The sequence below is a fragment of the Dromaius novaehollandiae genome, chromosome 1, assembly GCF_036370855.1.
Source record: "Dromaius novaehollandiae isolate bDroNov1 chromosome 1, bDroNov1.hap1, whole genome shotgun sequence".
Lineage (NCBI taxonomy): Eukaryota > Metazoa > Chordata > Aves > Casuariiformes > Dromaiidae > Dromaius > Dromaius novaehollandiae.
Genome location: NC_088098.1, coordinates 70419062 through 70439064, shown reverse-complemented (window position 1 = coordinate 70439064; position 20003 = coordinate 70419062). Strand labels below are relative to the sequence as shown.

The 20003-nt window shown below is 39.6% G+C and overlaps 1 protein-coding gene across 12 annotated transcripts in view; it reads right to left on the bottom strand.

The window, feature by feature from the left end:
• SOX5 (SRY-box transcription factor 5) overlaps positions 1 to 20003 on the bottom strand; it is a 651412-nt gene that overhangs the window by 6742 nt on the left and 624667 nt on the right. For all 12 annotated transcript variants that reach the window (XM_064515931.1, XM_064515936.1, XM_064515914.1 and 9 more), the window contains 3 exons: positions 10124 to 10232; positions 9045 to 9218; positions 2377 to 2593 (listed from right to left, as the gene is read on the bottom strand). In XM_064515931.1, coding sequence (XP_064372001.1) covers positions 2377 to 2593; positions 9045 to 9218; positions 10124 to 10232 — 500 coding nt within the window. The remainder of the gene's footprint in view (positions 1 to 2376; positions 2594 to 9044; positions 9219 to 10123; positions 10233 to 20003) is intronic.

Sequence of the window (20003 nt, the reverse complement as noted above, 5' to 3'; positions counted from 1 at the left end):
TTTTGTTTCCTTGCTGCATGAAGTAATTCCATTGCAGTAATACTCTTCAGTACATGCTGCACATTGTAATGTCATCAGCAGTGTGTCCATCTGCACTGAAAAGCCTTGCCACAGGAGACAGGGCAGAGTCTCTTGAGATGAACATACTTAATTAAGAATGAAACCCTCCCCTGTTCCCCTGCCTGGCTGTGCCCTGACTATACAGTAAGCCTTGCACACTACAGTGATCCTCAAAGACTTTCCACTGCCAAAGAGCTTTACATTTGTTTGGAATTGCTGGCTGTATTTTCAGATACTTCCTGCCTGCCATCCAAGGGAGGCCTCCGCACCTATAGTCGTTATTTCCTTGTTTCTGAAACAAGTGTAAGCTGTCTCAGCTGAAGATACAGCTCTTAAAGTTGGCAGATGATCTAATTTGCACTTTATTCTTAATTCAGGGGGAAGGGCTTTGTTTTCGGGAGTCAGCATTTCTGTAACCAGGATTCAGTACACTTAAATTGCTTTTAATATTTAACAATAGGAATACTTTGCACTTAAATGGTACATTTCAAAGTGCTTTTCAAACATTCAATAATTTAATAGTATTTTTCCACATCCATAGGATGTCCACTCCAGAGGATCTCAAAGCAGTTCTCAGCTACTGGAATATTAGGGTTCACAGTGGTCTAGTGAGGTGAGCTTACTATATCTCCACTTAAGATAAGGACGCTAAGACAGAAAAGTATGAAGCACAAGAATTTCAAAAAATTCCCAATCCTTCCCACTGTGATGCTTTCAGACAAAGGTTTTCAGTATGTCTCAGCAGCTGGCATAGTGAGAGCTCTTGAAAACCCAATCTCTTATTTTGGTGCTCGAGCAGGAGCTGGATTTTTGTTCAGAAGTTTAGCCCTGAATGACCTGTGCAGGGTGAAGCAGCAGATGGGGAACTAAAACCAGGAATGGAACTACAGTGCTGGGATTCCCAGCATCAAACACTGACCCCACTGCAGTCATTGCCCGTTTTGTCAGTAACTTCTATGAAGATTTCACCCCAGGTTCTGTGCTGTAATGTCTCAGTGCAAATTATCTCCAGAAACGTCTTGATTTCAATGTCAGCCTTGCTTGGAAAGCTAAATAATATCCAGAGTGTTACAAGGTTAATTTTTTTCCCATGATGAAGCATGCATGTTAACCAGATAAGCAGTGTTTTGGGGGCTCTGCTGCCACCTCTTCTTTTTCCAGAAGGCCCCCCTCCTCTTTTTTTAATCTCTTGATGCCAAATGTTGGCTGACTTCCCTGTGTTTGTTTCAGTGCTTACCATTGGGATCACTGGACCTGCCAGCACCACAGGGTTAAGCAGCTCAAATTTCTCTGCTGAGCTGCTTATTACAACAATGCACATTGTAGCTGTTTAAAACACAGTCTGATGACACTTAGCAGTTGCTGGACAGATATTCTCTCCTCTATTGCTACTTCCAGCCCTTAACTAGAGAGACGTGCAACTCAGTTCAGTTAATATTAAAATGATTTCAAATTCAGCCTGAGCCGAAACAGAAAATGCCATCTTTTCTGAGGCTGGCTTTGTTGCTGTTTTGCTTTTCTTTTTAAGGTCAGTGTGTAGCTTTTAATTTTCTGGAGTGCATACAGAAATGCTGTAGGATAGTTGATTACTTCTGATTTTTTTGATCTGCAGTAACCAAAACCAAGGGCTATTTCCAGAAGGAAACTACATGTGATTTTTCTAGGCAGATTTTAATCTGATCAAATAAAGCTATCTATCAGCTGTTTATCTGAACAGCCATCTTGAAATTTGTACTCAACACAAAGCATTTAACTTACTGAATTGGAAGATACTCCCTGGTACGACTAACGCATCACGATAAACATTAGGAGACAACTCCATGCCTGATATGAGTTAACTGAGCCAAACTCATATTCCAGCTTAAGTCAACATGCTCAGCAGTCCTTTTGCAAACGACTTGCCACAGATTGCACTCAATACAAGCTAGTATTTCTGGCTTTCGGATCAACAGGCACTACCATAGATCCATTTGGAAGTACCTTCTGAGGACCCATCATAAATAATACTTATAAGACTTTATCGGAAGACTTGTATTTCACTGGAAAATCTCAAAGACTTTTTTTTTGCATGATCAGAGTGGAAATGAGAAAGGTGGCTGAAGCTGTAAGATGAGTAAATAGCATAACCAATAAAAAATCCCACACTGCCTAACTTTCTCCTGGAACACATTGTTTTAAAGTATAAGCTTTGTATTCCATTAGCAATATATAATGTTCTTGCCCATAAAATATAACATTTACCCCAGTGAATTAGGAATTCTCCCTGAAAAAAACAATTTTTGCTGAAATGAGCAGTAGTGTTTAAAGGTCCCATACCCAACGTTAAAATACTGCCTCATCTCCTGGCGTCTGTTGCGCATGATAGCCTTGTATTCACCAATGCGCAATTTTTTGCCATCTACAAGGCAGGTACGCTTCGGCCTTGGTTTATATTTGTAGTCTGGGTATTTCTCCAGGTGCTGTTTGCTGAGTCGGGCCTGTTCCTCATAGTATGGCTGCTTCTCTAGGTTTGTCATAGCTTTCCAGCGAGATCCTGTCACAAAAAAAGAACGAGAAATGAGATCCTACTCATCTGCAAGCACTGAAAGAAGGGGAAACAAGTAGGTCACTCAGAACAAGATACCTACGGTCATATCGCTTTGGGCTGTTAATCTGCCAGAGCTTTTAGACAAGGGTCAGGTCTTGTTTGTACTTGGCTGGTAAACCTCTTGGGTATGGCCATGTGGCACAGAAAGATGATATCGGAAGCTCTGAGTCAATAGTTTACTGAAACTTACCCACACTATGATGTCTTCTAGGTGAGAAATAAAACCAAAGAGCAATCCCTGACACTTCTTAGAAAACTAGGTAGCATATTTTAGTGGGCTGGCCAAAGACCCATGAGATGCACAGAGCCTGCTCTGCTAAGTCCCCGTACACTTTCCTTTGGCCACAGGCTTGTTTCCACATCCTGTTCCAGAGGAGGCAGCACTCCTATGGGCTGTGACCTAATCACTGTGCTCCACCAAGGCTGGATTAAGGCATAAACTCTGCTCATATCTACAGCTTAATCTTTCCTGACAAATAATGTATCCTTCTAGCTGCCACATTTGTGAAAAGCAGAATATGAACTGATCATAACTGCTCTGCTGCTGGGTACACAAGCCTGCAAAGGCCCTGAAGCAATGCCTCTAACAGCTATAAACTATCCCATATGTCTCAGTGGGGTGTTAACTCCAAGCCCCAGTCCTGATGAACACTGCCAGCTCCAGCCTAACAAAGAATTCAGTATGTGTCATGAAGGGAAAAGCACCGGGATACTGGCACACCTCTCCATGGAGCTACACTGCGGCTTGATCGCTACCAGCCTCCTCTCTGACATACTGCCTATGTTAATGCAGGTATTTGAGCTAGGGAAATAATGAGGACTTCATTTTTTTTTAAATAAACCTCCTGAAATTTATAAACTAATATTGCTTAAAGGACATACTATGGGGGCAGAAATTAAAATTTCTTGAACCAGTTATCCTATCTTATTTTTCTGTGAACTACAGAAGAGCTTCAGGGTAAGATACACTTCAAATAACAGGAATGGTCCAAGCCCAGAAGAAAAACTTGATTGGAAAATAGTCTGTTTTCCAATTGGAAAAGAGTTTGAATAATTTCTCAGTTTAATGGGTTCATAATGTCATATGTCATACCTGACTTCCTCTTCTTCTTTTTGTTTGGTTACTCATACTGTACTGAGCTCATGCTATTAGTCAGGCTGGTCTTAGCTCACTGTGCCCCCAAGACTCTCAATACAGAGAGCACAGTTATCCCTTCTTGGGGGGCAAATATTTTGGTCCCTTCTAAGAAGGCCCCTTCTAATTATTGGTATCATTTTTGCCAGTGCTTCTTGAAACTTTAGTCCAAGCTGAAGTTTGAGCTTCTGGAATGAAAGGCTAACAGGCTGGTACCAAATACAGACCCAGCCTGACCTCACATCTACAGATAACTGATTTGAAAGTAATCATGTCTTTATGCTGAAGAGGAGCAATGGACATCCCTTTCTTTGTAAACAATACTGTGGAGTCAAACAGGTAGTTTTCCAGGTCATGTTTACAACATACAATATGCAGAGATCCTTCAGTTGGGTCTGGAATGGGAAAGAGTTTAACCATATTGTTACTAGCTTAGATGCAGCACCATATTAGTGTGGCTATACTGTTTCTATGCTTGAACCAAATTTCCTGCGTGGCACTTCATGTGTCCTACAGACTTTGTAGCGGGTCTGGAGCTAGCACAGGCACCTCTAACATGGTACTGTTTTATATAGAGCAGCAAAGCCCCTGCATACAGAATCCTGGTCAGCAGCTCTGTCTCCTTCAGAGAAATTATTCCATGTTTTTTCTGGTAAGGGAAGTGACTAGAAAAAGTGACATCAACTTTCCACATGTGGTACCTCCTCGAATTTGGGCTAAATGACATAGTGATAAACATGTGGAGACTGCCAAAACACTGAACACCTCCTAATGTTGGTTTAGTGAATAAGATGAAAACAGATAGGGCCCACGCTGAATGACGGTAAGAATTCAGGGTAAAGCTTACGCAGTTCAAACAGGAAGATGCCCAGATGTAGGTCTACTTTCAAATTCTACCTCCTAGCCACTGGCACACTGGCTTTTTAGCATATGAAAAAAATCATAAAAGTTTGTCTAAATCCAGAGTCCTCTAACCACAAACATGCTGTAGTTCCAGTGGCTTAAAGAAACAGCTCCAGCCCCATTTCCTGCTGATGAAACAGTTTTTATTTATGAATAATAAAGTTGAAAAGCTCACAGACTTTAAGCAAATCTTGACAGTTGCTTTACATACTGTGAGGGGACCTGCAATGCAGGAACTGAGTATATAGTCAGATATATTTTGAGGTGGATAGACAGACAGAAAGACAGAAATCCAAATCAGTGTTGCAAAATTGTTGTGCAAATGCTCTACCCCAGCCCAATTCCTCTGTCACTGCGCTAGCTCACTAGCCTCACTCCTACAGCCAGATCTGGGCAGGCAGATCCCTACTGCCTCATGTGAAAGGGTCAGTAAACAGTGGGTGAAGTTAACAACATACCTAAGTCTTTTCAGAATGTGGGCCATAAAACCTGAAATTTTGATGCACAGTATTTGTACATACAGTTACACATACAATATCTATACACAAATGTCATTCATTATGTTTTTTCCTTGCTAAGCTGCATACTTAATACAACAAAAATCCTGGCAGTCTCACCTCTCTTCCTAGCAAATTTTTAATAGCTGCCTCCTGCAGTGATACCTCCTATTACTATGACTTTATTGTTTTTACAAAATATACAAAATATAATTTACTACTATGTTTTGAAGTATAATAAATCATTAAACAAAGTATGCTGTCAAAATAAATTTTGAAAAAGGGCACATTTTGTGATGATAAACCCTTGATTTTTTCATTTTACTGTTTTCACTTATTTTTTTACTAATATGCAAAAGCCAACCAGCTTTCTGATTGGTCTTATTATGAACTTTTGAAGAGTACGTAACTCTGATCCTTGAATTTTCAACCATAGACAAGCTAAGGGAAGTTAGGGCACTATGCAAGTTTAGCATCTGATTGCACAGGTGTCAGTGGGTATCATCAATCAACATACTAAAACTACTTAAAAATATCTTGTGCTTGAACAAAACATATGTGACAGCTTTATCTGACAGTAAATACACGCATACGCAGGCATGGATACCTATGCACAGTGCTAAGCCCAAGCCCCAAAAAGATTGATTTAAGAGTCTTGAAATTTTTTTCTTTTTAAGGGAAGATTTACACCCTTTGAGTGCTTTCTGCTCACCATCTGTGTTTTAAAGCATTGAGCAGGTGAAGTCTGCAAGGCTGTTCTCCTTGACTATGAAAGCAAGCACCAGTTCCCCTCCCTATGTACCTATACAAAGTTGGGCAGAATTCTCACACGAATCTCCCTGACCTGGTAGCTGAAGCACTTAGAAAAAGATCAGATATCCTGATACAACCGTAAGACTCGACAACACCAAGCACGGCTCTTATCCCCAAAATGAGCAAGGGCAGCTAGAGCTGTGGCCCAAGAAGCTTTTATGATGACTGTGAGGAGAGCTGCAGAGGATCAGCCATCTGCAGAGGCAGATCACAGTACACCGCCAGCACCTACACAAGCACCCATGAGTGCACACACATTTGTGCATGGGCCCACATATACATGCCAGATTTCTGTGATAAGATTTTTCAGCTGTTGATAATATTGCATAACTTTTACCAACTTTTAGTCTATTAGGGTGACATTTTTCAAGCTGAGTGTCTGAATCAGGCTGATTTTGTGTTTAAAAATACACACAAACACACATACATATAATGTATAAGTATGTGTGTGTGTGTGTATATATATATATATGTATTCACAAGCACAGAAACATCCCCAAGAGAATTTTGGAAAGTAATATCTAACTTTATCTTTTTCTAATCTTCTTATGTGTATTTTCCCTGAAATAAATTATTTCCAAAAATATCTAAACAATGCATTATTAAATTGAAAGGGTCCAGCAGACCCTTTTTAGCACTTTTTTTTAAACAATTTACTAAAAAAAATCATCTTCCACAAGTTTAAGCTGCAATGAACAGATGGATGACAAACGTATGCACAGATGAATTTAGTGACAAATCCATGTATCTAATTTTTATGCTCAAAACATAATACCACAGCGTCAAACAAAATCCCTAGAGAATTCTAATGCTGGGAAGGGCACCTCCTCTCATTTTACTATAAAAATGACCCTTGATCAGTAACAACTCCGTTTAAGCTACCCTCAGTGACAATGAGCTTTCTGACCTCAATGTGTAGCAGTAGTGCTAAAAAAAAAGAAAAATGGTAAGCAAATATTGTGGAGATCTAATAAAGAGACCCTAATACCTGGCTGAGCTGTTAAGTTTCTAGTTGCTCACCCTATGCCAGTTAGCAAGGAGCTCCCTGCTGACTTCAAAAGATTGGCCTTTTGCAATTGAGGGAAGACCTTTATAACGTTTCTGTCAAGAAAGAAGACATCAGGGCATCCCTCTCTATTGCAGAGGAGGAATAAAAAAAATTAAATGTGATACTGGAAAGAAATAGAAACATCGTATCTTTCTGCTTTCAAACCTTGCTTTTCCTCATATCTGGCAGCAGAACAGTAAAGAGTTTGGAGTCAGCTATACTGTCTGTCACCTCAACAAGATCTGTAATGAATTTGCACATTTTACTCCAACTACTGTATATCTAATCAGAAAAAGATGTCCCCATATCTCCCTGATCTAGCGCCAAATAGTAAAAGGTGATTCCTTATGTTAACAATTTCAGCAGAATGGCTTATTAAAACCAGATTTTAGGGTATTATAAAATGCTTAGAAGCCCTTTAAAATGTCAACCAGGATCCCCAGAGACTGCGTAAAATGTCAGGCCAGCTCAAGCGCCTGTTTTAAGCAGAATGAATTAGCAGCGTGCTGTCGGAGGTTGTTATCCAAAACAATCAGTTAAGAGGGAAAACATCAAGCTCTCTTTGTACTTTCTATATGAAAAGGACCATTCAGAGTGATCTTGTAGATTTCTGAAGCTGATTATTTAAAAACAGGCTTAATCAGCCATACCTTCAATTTAGCAACAGACCAAAACTATTACTGCCCTGTCCTCAGTCTAATCACATCATACACCTGTAACCAGTACAGTCTCTTTTAACCAGTATAAGGTTATTTTACCATCACTATAACCAATTTAGCTGTCTAATCCTGTTCCTATAACTAATCTAATCATCTCGTACCACCCTTTTAATCATGGGTTAATATCATCACATCTGCCATCCATAGTCAATACACTCTGCCTCGCAGACCAATTTAATTTCATTCCTACTTGCCCTCTGCTAACTTTTCATAATGCCGCTTTAATCAAGCTAAACCTCAAGCCTCTGACCAGTCCAAACTCAGCATATTTACCAGCCTTGTAACCAGTCACTGCTGCCATTATAATCAAGCTACAGCTCTCAAGTTGTCTGCATAACCTATCAGATCTGTAGCCCAGGTAAACATGTTTCCTGCTTAAACTTTTGTCCATGGCCTGATGAATGCTTAGGGTCTATAACACAGTCTTAATTAGTAAAAATGCAACATCTCAGATTTGATCACAGATGCTTTCTTTTCTTCTTCCCAGAAGGGTAATTCATTGGCCTGAGTGATCCTCACTTACTCACCTTCTGATCATTCAGCATGTCACAGAGGAATAAATTAGGACAGAATGTGTTCCTGGGAATTTGAGTAAGTAGTGAAAAGTTGGAGGACTACTGCATGTAAATTAGCAGATGATGTTCATGACAAGTATATATAGCTTGGGATGTGCAGAGTAAAGGATATGGAAATTAGTTCTGATGTTTCTATTCTGATTTCATGAGTCTTTTCAGAATATTTAGAATAAAAGCAGCTTGTGATAGAGACCATGTACTAAAGGGAAAATTAATATAACAGGAACATAATAAAAATCATTTATTGTCAAGTGTATAAAATAAAAGGATGTATTTTAGGATCCTTCCCCTATGGCCATTGGTTTGAACAGAAAGTACAATGGTATAAATTAAATACTATGGTGAGCTACCACACAGAATCTAGTCAGATGAAATATGTGGGCAAATATGTAAGAGTCATTTTCTGCCTGTTCAGCAGCCTAACAAAATGGACTTGTTTGATCTGTTCAGTTAACGTTTTCACACCAAAACCACCACCACACTGAGTAATTACAAAGACACAAGAGCACTTCAGGTTATGGTCAGTGTAATGTATACCACTGGGCAGCACAGTGGAAGCTTGTATTGCTGCTGTCCTTGATGCAGTCATTAAGCAGCTAAGTAAATCACCTAGAGACAGTAATTCTGTTTGATGTCAGGTGCTCAGTTCTATTCAATCAAAAATGCCAAGTTTTGTTACAGAAAGAACAGTGCTCTGTGATTCTTACCTAGTATCTTGCTGATATTGGAGTTGTGCATGTCAGGGAAGGCCTGAAGGATCTTCCTTCGTTCATCTTTAGCCCACACCATGAATGCATTCATTGGACGCTTGATATGGGGTTCATTACTACCACGCCCTCTGGATTCCCGATAAATTCGAGATTCTGAAACTCCTGCACTTCCTAAAAAGAGAGGGAAAATCATTTCCAATTTGTGTTTCATTCTACAGCTTCCTCTGCCACCAGTAATCTATGTCAGGTGCAGCACATTCAGTGAGTCAGTGTTCACTGTAAGTTAATGGTGTTTCTTCTTTTATTTGAAGCAGTAGGTAAATAGCATATATTGTACATTCTGTCTAATTTTTAGTTATTCTATTGATTCAGTATCACATGGTATAAACAGACTCGATGAAGAGCCCCAATTGTTTTTTTCAACACAAAGCATTAAACAGCTTTTCTAAAACATCCTTTACTACTTTATAAACTAAAATCAACTCTCATCAATGTAGATTTTCTTCCTTTCTTGTTGGCCATACTATGTTACTTATTTTCTGCCTTTTTTGTGACGGAAATGGTGTGATATCCAGCAACATCAGGTGTTTCTTCTTAAGCAAGCCTTTAACTAGCAAATGAACATTTACACATCTGCCTATTTTTGTGCCTACACCTCCACAACAACACAAGAAATGGCAGAGAAAGAAAAGAACATTAGCCTTGCTTCATCAAATCCAAACAAATTCCCACAGACGTACGTTGTGCATCATCCACGGATGATCAGCTCTATAATTCGTGGACTCTCTGTGTGATGTCATTTATCCCACATCTATTTGCCTCCTTTATTCCCTTTTACCATCAGAAATACATTCTTGGCACACCCTTGACAAACAGAGTATACAAGAGAGAAGGCTAAACATCACCTCCAGACTTAAAACACCACACGATGAATCATTTTTCCTGCCTTGTTTCAAAGCTGCTCACTGCTACCCCCTCTTTCCCCTCACACACCTCCAGAGCTCTTGGACTCTCCTCCAGACTCTGATGATATGTACACACAAAACTGGAAATAAGTGTAAGCCATTCGTACTGACCGTCAGAATCTCCACTCATGTTGAAATCCATCATTGCGTGGCTAAACTTCCCGTCTTCACTCTGTTTTACTGCCAGTTGCTGAGTCAGGGTCTCCAGTGTCGTTTTGTCCTATATGGGGAATATGACAGGATTTTATATGGAAAATCATTAAGTATTGTAACCACAAAGTTCACAGGTAATTTAGACGGTTGACAGGGAAGACGGATAACAATTAATTCAGAACAGTTTACTGAGCCAGGTATTTAAGAACACACAACTATTTTTTCTGGAAAGGATATAGTTGCATACTCTATGATGCCCTTTTTAAAATGTGCTTATTAGCTAGTGATGAGCAACCTTTAGTGTTGAAAAGATTGGTTTAGTTAAGCATGATAAAATTGGATTCACATCTGAAGAACACTTGAACTCTCTAGGTCCCTGGCTCTGCAGAGCTGGACTGGAATTTTAGATGATACATGCTCTTTGCAATATATTTCTTGTTCTACTATTTTCAGCCCAAAATTAAAAGTGCAAAGACACAGGCAATTTTGCCTTTTTTATCTTTTCAAGGCAGTATTTTAGCAAGCAGCCCATAGGAAAAAACTCTTTTAGATCAAATTTCTGCAGGCCTCAAGAAAGGATCAGCCTGATTTAAGCATAAGCTTTGTGCAGTGGTTTGTGTTCTTGCCCAGCCCTACTAACACCCCGTCCGTCATTCACATACTCAGAACTATCTGTGAACCCTGGATTGCAACAGGATAGTGCATGCTGCCAATTAATCTGTCAGGCTGCAGTGGTGTCGAAAGACATTGCCAGAACAACATGCCAGGGCAATTAATTCCAATGTTCTCCTCAAAACACCTCACTTCCTTCTGAATTGTTTAACTTTACGAACACAAAGGTGTTCCATTTTCCAACTGTTTTTGTTTGCCCTATGCATACTACTCATAAACATTCTATCTTCCTGACAATCATACGTTTAAAAATAAATCTTTCAGGAAAGCAATACTAACATTTCAAAATGTTAGGCACTGCGCCTTTTGCAAAGCTAAGAAAATGACATGATACTGAATTATCATAAAGTGGCTCCAGTTGAAAAAATCCTTTTGAGCTTCTTCCTCAAAGAAATATTGCTGTTTTGTTGATCTGTTCCATTCCTGATGACTGTAAAAGATCAGCAAGTTAAAAAACTTCCAGATTTCACATGGCAACTAGAGACTTTACAACTATTCTGTGTAGCCTAATACTGTCACTGGGTTGTATTACAGAAGAAAACAGAAAAGGGAACAATATGAACAGAGAAATGCTTCCTCAATGTGATGTCCTGCATGTGCAATTCAAAGAACAGTTCAAATTCATAGAATTCATTTCACAAAGCTTTTCTTGAAAGATTTAGAAATGAGGCTAATCTGTTCAACTTTGTGTATTCGCACAGTTTAGGGACCGCCAGGTCAACCTTCTTTCTCCGCATATTCTTTTTTGTTGTGGTTCACCTTTGCATTCCCTGGGCTCTGTCTATAACCTGATGTATCACCACTGCAACAGTGCAAGACAGATTATCCTCTTGGTGTTTGCAGGAAAATCATACGCAGCACAGTCAGCCTATTACAAACAAAACAGTTGCTGTAACATTTCCACCCAAAGCAGACCCAGATAGCTTGAAGACACTTCAGATAAGCACCTGAACTTTTCAGGCATTTACCTCCACCAGACTCTTTAATGTACCAGTTTTAACTTAGCTCTCATTTCCAAAGCAGCCTGTGAGAAGTCTGAAAGTCAGAAACAGGTTGACTACATATCTCTTCCAAATGGATCTCTGATCTATAATACAAGTAAACAGCTTTTCCTTAAAAAAAAACCCCAACTATTTACCATCAACTTCATAATGATGAGTTCAGTTTTTTTTAGGTCAGCAGCCATTTAAAAATGTTACCACTAACCTAAAATATAAGAGAATATACTCGTTTGGTTTATGATGGGGGAGAGGAGTTATTCTTTTGCAGATTTTTCTTGACTCATGTATAAACCTCTTAGGGAAACATAGCTGAGAGCGCAAAGGGCAAAGGCTTAACAGCTTTTTCTTTATGCAGTAAATGCAGCTGTTGAGAGGCAGTTACATTCAGAACCACATCCTACCAACATGATCTGATTGAGTCTTAAGGTCAGGAATACTCTGGCATGCTGTCTGCAAGGTACACACTAGGTACGGCTCGTTTATCAGAGTTTGACTTAACAAACCTACAGATGCTCCGCTGCTATCCATCTTATGGGAAGTTTTGCATTTTGAGGTACAGTCACATTAGATGAAGTGAGAGAGTGAAGGCATGATCGAAGAGGGGAGGAGAAGCAACGCCAGAAGCATGCTGAGATCACGAGCTGCGCTGTTCAGCGCTACGGTGTGGAGCTGGCACTCTGGACATTTGAAACATGAGTGATCAGGGAGTCCATACTTTCAACAAGGTGCCAAGTTACTTCCCGTTTCTTAAACATACAAAATAATAAAATAATTCGGTCAGTAACTATTGGGACTATACAGTGAGACTACAAGGTAGAAATTTAAAAGAATTTCTGCAGGATGTTGCTCTTGAAACAGAGGATGTCAAAGGAGCCTGCTTTACTTTTCTGTGTAAATTCAGGCTCAGACAAGAGTTAAGGCTTGCTCTTTCCTACAGCTTCTCTGCAACGGTATTAGCAAAACAGAAACAGAACAGAGACACTCACATGCTATGATAATGGGCAAGATATAAAAGCCAGACTCTTTAAGTAGTGCTCTGATTTCCAGTCCTACACTCTTCCTATTAAACACACTGCCGCTGATTTACCCAAACCTGACATATAGAAACACTTTTAAAATTACAGAATATTTGAAAGGAGTTAAGCCAAAAAAAGAAAAAAGAAAAGAAAAAGATTCCTGCAGCATTCCTACATTGTTTTGCTTGAAAGAGATGAGTTGATGGGTTACAGCATTCCATTTGATGGAAGCAACTCTCTCACATCTTTCAGTTTAGGGAGAAAGTATTTATGGAAGCATCAAAGAAACAAAGGAAAAAAACATTTCCTCCCCCGACCCAAATTAACTTTCGACATGGTGACAATGCTAGACCAGCCTCTTCACACACAACCTATTTAATAATCTCAGACAGATACGCACGATGGGTTCAAGTTTATACAAAAGGAGGATCTATTTGTCCTCATTATCTTAATTTGGTTGCAGATTACACATTCTGCAAACTGTCACCACTCCTTTGTGGTGGAGCAGTGGTGTAAACAGTAGCAAGCCGTGGTACCACCCAGTGATAACAGATGGACTACACGTATGTTGGGTGCAGCAGCAAACTTATAATAAAGCAGGTGTTATATAGCATTAGAATTGAAGAAACAGTGGCACATTCCTGCACACTGTGCTGGATCGTGCCTTAAACTTATCTCGTCATTACATCAAGCTCTATGTGTGTCTACCAGGCATAGAAAGAAAGGGGGAAGGGAGTTCAGGTGATGAAATCCAAAAACCGACAAGGAAATAAGCAGTGTGATAATCTATACTTTTTAGCTTTGCTCCACACCCTAAAGCTATAAAAGCTATTCATCACAAGAGCAATGCATGAATGGCATCAAATACAGCTTTGAACCAATAATGCTGGGGCTCTGGAAAGAACAGGCAAGCCCGGTCCGGATGCAGGGAAGCGGTGCAAAGGCTTGCTTGTGAGACTTGCTAAAAATTAGACGGCATAAAGTGGAGAAAACAGACAGTAAGGAACACTTCTGCTCTTGCAGGAGAAGGAACTATTGCTGAAGACGAAGTGATTCTCTTTCTTTTAAATTTCTTAATTTTGGATCTGTCCCCAGCAGACTGAATAGACATCTTATAAACATCCTTCTCCTCTTTAACCTCTGAGTCTATGAAGAATTTAGGCAGAGATTGAGGCAAACTGTCCTAATGGTCATTTCTGTTAGACTGTAGGAGAGTCCGATCTCTGTTGTCTGGATCATTTAAAAGTTTAATAGGCAAAACAGAGAAAAGCACAATCCTACAATATCCCAGTTGTTCAAAGAATAACCAGACAGGTCTCATCAATAGCCACAATGTGATGAGAAGTTTCGAAAACTGTACTAATCAAAGAAAGTAACCTGTTGGAGAAGACTGATTTGTAGCAGAGCTCCTAGCAATTTTCTAATTATATTTAAAAGAACAAAGAAAGAAAACACACGCATGCACACAGAATGTGTCATGCAGAAAATACATATATATATGTATATTTATAAAGATATAAATGACTAAGCACTGCAAGTCAGACTCAATTTTGTGGTCAGCTACAAAAGTTACTTGGCTCTCTGTCATGGATAGCTGTCATAGTTTAACAAAACATTGATCTAAAAATGATGAGAACTTGGTCACAGTCTCTTTCATAGAAGAAACATAAAACAAGAAGAGTCAAAACATATGTAGAACAGCCTGATAATCTTTGCCAGAACTCCTCCCACTACTATACAAACGTGAATTAAAACCTTGGAAGGCTTGAGAAATAGAGACATTTGGATATATTTCCCAAAACCCTTTTCCCCTTGCTGCCCCTGCTGTGCGTGGGACTCAGCGTGCACCTGAGAACGGGGGCATGCCTCCATGCCTGAAGGACTCCATAATTCTTTCCAACCACTGTGAATGCTGGGCATATGGCAATGGATCCTTCCTCCCCCTCTTTGAGACATCCTTTTGGCTGGGCTATCTGGCAAACACTGACAGCGCTCTGAACTCAGTTAGAATTACATTTTGGCAAGAGCTTTTTTTCCGATTGCATAATTCAAGGTTAGCAGTTTTAATGAAGCTGTCCACTCTTCACTTTTCTATTCCTCTAACCCTACCCCTATTTCCCCTGATATGAATACTTTTCACTGAAGTTTGAAGCTCACAGAGATACAGCCAGTCTAGAATACCAGAGTAGAAGTGTTCAGGCACAGCGTGTTGCTGTTTTCCTTACTCCAAGTGAACTGAAAGGCCAGTCTAAAAAATGCGTTTGTAGAGTAACTGGCCAGAACCAAACACTGGTACATATGGACTGCAAGGAGAAACTTGCTTATCAGCTCTTGCACCTAAGAACTATGAATACGCTGATGGACTGAGTGCCTGCTATCCCTGTTCCCTTTAGTGTCAAAATCTAAAACGAAACAGATGGTTTGCCTGTCACTGCCCTTTTTACAATGTCCCTTTTTTTCCCTGCAAGTTCAGTTTGTCCAGGTATTTACCCTTCTGCTCTGTGGGAGGAATCCACAGGTCTAGCCTCTAAAGACGGTATTTCCAAGAAGACTGAGTTTTGAAAAGCTAGTTTTTATCTCAGATTGTTGAGTAGGGCCTGTGGCACCATCTCATGTGGTTTGCAGTGCTGAGTCAGAAGACTTATCTCAGCAAGTGCCGATAAATAACAAGAATTCAGACATATAACTTGGTCAATATGCACAAGAAGTAAAGTACTAGGCAAATCAGCTGCTAGGCCATGATTCTTCAATGAACGTTCACTTCTGTTTACTACAGAAAAAACATTTTTACTTATCAGACACACTGGTGGTGCCACTTATTATCCATTCGACATTATGGTATTTTTCTTAGCTTCCGAAAAAGATGAAGAGTCTTATCCTATGTCTGATATGAGTGAAGACTTTTTAAAACTAATCTTTCTGTGTAATTCCTCTGCCTCTAGTGATACTAAACATCACAATAGTTTGTGTTACAAAATTTTCTTCATCCACATGCTCTTAAAATGTCGAAAACAAGGTAGGTAGGCATTATATATGACAGGGAAGCTGGAAGAACTTACAGGAGCCGCTGGCAATATTGACAGCTGTGCCCAGAAGTTTGTCCATGATCAGTTACTTTCAGGCCAGGCTCTAATCCTCTATATTAACGCCATGGCCCTTCAAAAAACATGCTGTGCACACTGTTTATGTTACAGTCCAGATCATGTCAAACCTATAACTCCTGTAAGCGAATATTTGGCTCTTTTGGAAAGGATCTTCTATTTAGTTACAGGCTTTTATATACAACAGATCACACTAAGTGTTTTATATTCAGCAGTGAATATAGCCACATAATTTCACATAGAAAAGCAGTCTTATCACCCTTGTTTACCAGATGGGAAACTGAGGCACAGATTAAGTGACTTGTCAGAGGTCCCACAGTAAGTCTTTGGTAGTTTTAGGAACCTAAATTCGCACTCTTGAATCTCACCTCAAAATTAGAACCTCAAGCTCATCACTTATTTGTGAGTGTGGAACTGGGATTCTTGCTGATGACACGTGATACCAGGGAGAGCAAAATTAAATGAAAATAAGAGCAGTTACAGATCCACCATTACAATGGACCTTGTTTAAGTAACGCTTGCAGGGCTGTAAAACTCATAAAAAGCACATGCATGAAATGATAAAATAGAGTGAGACTTTCAAATGTTGACTCAGTAATTGTTAAACCCCTTCTGGCTGCACAATTTTATAGTCTTCTACTGTACTAATGAAAAGGGAAGAAACAACAAAGAAGGGTTTTAGCCTTCCAACTATATAAACTCCGTGGACCACCAAAGAAGATGAAAGATTATTTATAATGTCACCGTAATTTATCATTTGGGAGATTTTTTGTTGTTGTTGCTGCATCAAAGTTGAGCATGAAGAAACAATGCATTCACCACCCCCTCAGCTCTTTCAGTCTTGCTTATCTGAGATCTCTCTTTTCCATGGAATAATCCACCCACAGAACCTAAAAGCAGCATTAGAAAGAAGAAAATAAAATAACATTCTTTATTTGGGGCTCTTCCTGATTTGATGGTACTTGTTTCAGAATTGTTATATTCAGTCTTAATTGGGACTACATCATTTGGTAAAGGATCACATCTTTCTGGTTTAGGATGTATACTGAAATCCAGATTGGTTCAACACTGACTGAGAATCATTACATCTGATTTGTAATCTATATGAAGTGCTATATTTTGACTCAGTAGAGAGGTGCCCTATTAGCTTTCTAGGGAGAAAAAAACAGATGGATTGAGTAGACCCAGACACGTAACTACTCTCCTCTTAGAAAGAGATGCCCAATCACAGGGGGATTTTGCTGCAATTTGTGTAGTCATTTTCTTTGCCATACTTTGTGGATGTACATGTTCAGTTTCTAAGGGCTCCCAAGCCAATACCTTTCAAAACACTGAAGTCAAGACAGAGCACACTGAAATAAAAATGGGAAAAATCCTTAAAAACATGGAACACCTAAGAGTCAAGTCTTCAAGACTTTTCTTTTTTTTACTATTTTATTCCACAAAAAACTGACTGCATCAGCAAAATGTGTTATTTTGGAAACCTGGAAACAAACTGATGAAAGGCAGCATTTCTACAGGAAATGAAGACACGAAGATCCTCCTTTTCCTTGGTTATGAACTCCACAAGATAGTGGAAGTCAAGACTTTTGAATGGAAAGGTAGGTAGGGCTGGGCCAGCCCATTACTTTAAAGAAGAAATAAAAAGAAAAGCAAAAGCAAAGCAGAACGATGAGATGCTACTTTCTCCCTACAAAAGTTTTCACAGTGCTGATGTATGCATTGACCTCAACCAGATCCAGCTGTAATCTGCTGATTGCAAATAGGCTAAGAGTTACATGACCCAGTTTCTCATCCAGACTGCCTTCTGGGCTGACATGCTCTCTAACTTTGTCTGAATCGTTCAGGTGCTTTGCATTTTAGTTTCCCTGGCTGAGCTGGATGAGGCTCCTGACATTTTCCCACCTTCATGAAAAGTTTCAAGATCTCCAGACAAAATGTGCCATGTAAATTCAAATGAAGGATTTTGCAGCAAGTCAGGAAGTGCTGTGACAGCTGGTCTGTGAGACAAGGAAGGGTTAACTGGGGAAAAGACGTGGTATACCAAAAATGAAACAAGATGAAAATCACAACCCACACAGGATATCCTGGGAAAGAGGGTCTGCACACACATAAAGAAAAAGTAAAAAAAGCAGGCTCCATGTTCCTGGCAGTTGCTTACTATCAATGGGTGGCTCAACTGCAGGGTAGCATTACAGAGATGTAGACTATTCTGTTCAGTTTTTCCCTGGAAGGTATTAAAACAGTGAAGACCGTACCTTTCCTCACAGTTCTTCCAGCCCTAACAAAGAAGTTCACATATTATTTTAGGCTACCTCCCGAGAAAAAAAAGAACTGCCACATTTTCTCAATCATGAAGGAAGGCTTAGTTTGTTCAATCCCCAGCATCGGCATCGATACAATTAAAGGTAAAGTTCTGCACCCTCAAAACATACAAGAGACTGTTCGGTGTTCAACTAAATGAATATTTGCATTCTAGGACTGACAGAACACGACAGGCTGGCAGGAGACTAAATGGACGCAAATCACTTTTCAATTACAATAGTTTGTATCCTTTGACTTCTGTGGGTTTACTTCCAACACATGGCACCATGAGAGAAGAATCAGGCCTAGCCTCTATTACACTGCAGAGAGATACTGCACTGAGGCTGGTGCCCAGGCATGTGCTTAACGCCCTGTCTTTTGCAGTCACGTGTTCCTGCAAGAATATAATAAAACCCCAGGAAGAAATTAGCTCTCATGACTGTAGGGCAAAGCTTAGAACTTAAAAAGCTGAAAAGAAATAAAAAGAACCCCAAATCAATTGTATGATTTTTGGGGAGGAAGCTGATTCATCTTTATTGGGCTTAATAAAATGTCCTTTAAGGTATAAGCAGTTGCAGTGCTCACTTACACACACTAGTCTGCAAAGCTTTCCAGCGTTTGCCCTTTGGAGTGAAAGAGTTACATTCCCATTCAGACTTTGACAGCTGCAAGGATCCTGGGTTCTTCCCTTGCCTAGTTGCATGCTGTTCCCCTTGACTTCAATGGGAGTTTTATGCACACATCTGTGGGCAGAATTTGTCCCTCCCTCTGTGTGTTTAGTTTTTTATTAGCTAACCCTGCCCATGCATCCCCACCATAATGATGTATTAAACACAGACCCACACACACTCTTACTTGTCCTTTTAAAAATATATCTGGACATTTAGCAGATGATGGTCAATCACAAGAAAAAAAAAGAAGTGTTCTAAAATAAAGAACTAAAATCCCTGGGGGAATAAAAAACAATCTTCATTGCAGAGTCTCTCCCTCCCATACGTAGGCACTTGCTAACTGTGAGTAGTGGCACTGTGACAAAAGTAGCAAAACCAAAAGCAGGCTTTACTAAAAGAAAAAGGGGGAGGGAAAGTCTTCCACTGGCCATCTGTGAAAATAAGGCATGTGGCCATTAAATGCAGAGGCTGTAAATATAAATATACACAAGCTCCACAAAGCAAATGGCAAAAAAAGGGGTAAAAAAAAAAATAAGAAGAAGAAGAAAAAGGGAAAAAGAATAAACTTTCAGCTGAAGCAAATCAAAATGTTTAATGCCTAGCTACCAATGCTGGGCAAAAACAATTTTGATCTTTGCAGTGTGCAAACTTGACATGTGTTTTTAATTAAATTTGAAAAAAGTTTCAAGAGAAAATACAATAGATACAGTAGCTCTGTTGAACAGAGGACTCCTTTAATATGAATGATCCTGTTGAGAGCGCTGATTGGGCTTATTGAAAGGCTGACATACGGAGTGATGGATGGGTGATGACATAATACCTGCTTGCCTTGTTGTCATGCTTTTGGAAAACTGTCTGCTCCATGTTGATAGCATTAACAAAGGGGATTGCAACCTGCATACAAGAATTTCTGTTGGCAAAGAATCTCAGTAAGACAAAATCAAGAAGAGGGTAGGGAAAGGGTAAGAGAAGTGGACAGGCAATTGTTAGGATAACATGCTAACTTTTCCTCTTGTAGGGTGATTCGGATTCTGTAAAAGGCTATTGTCCACAGCATACTCCTTGGTCCCCAC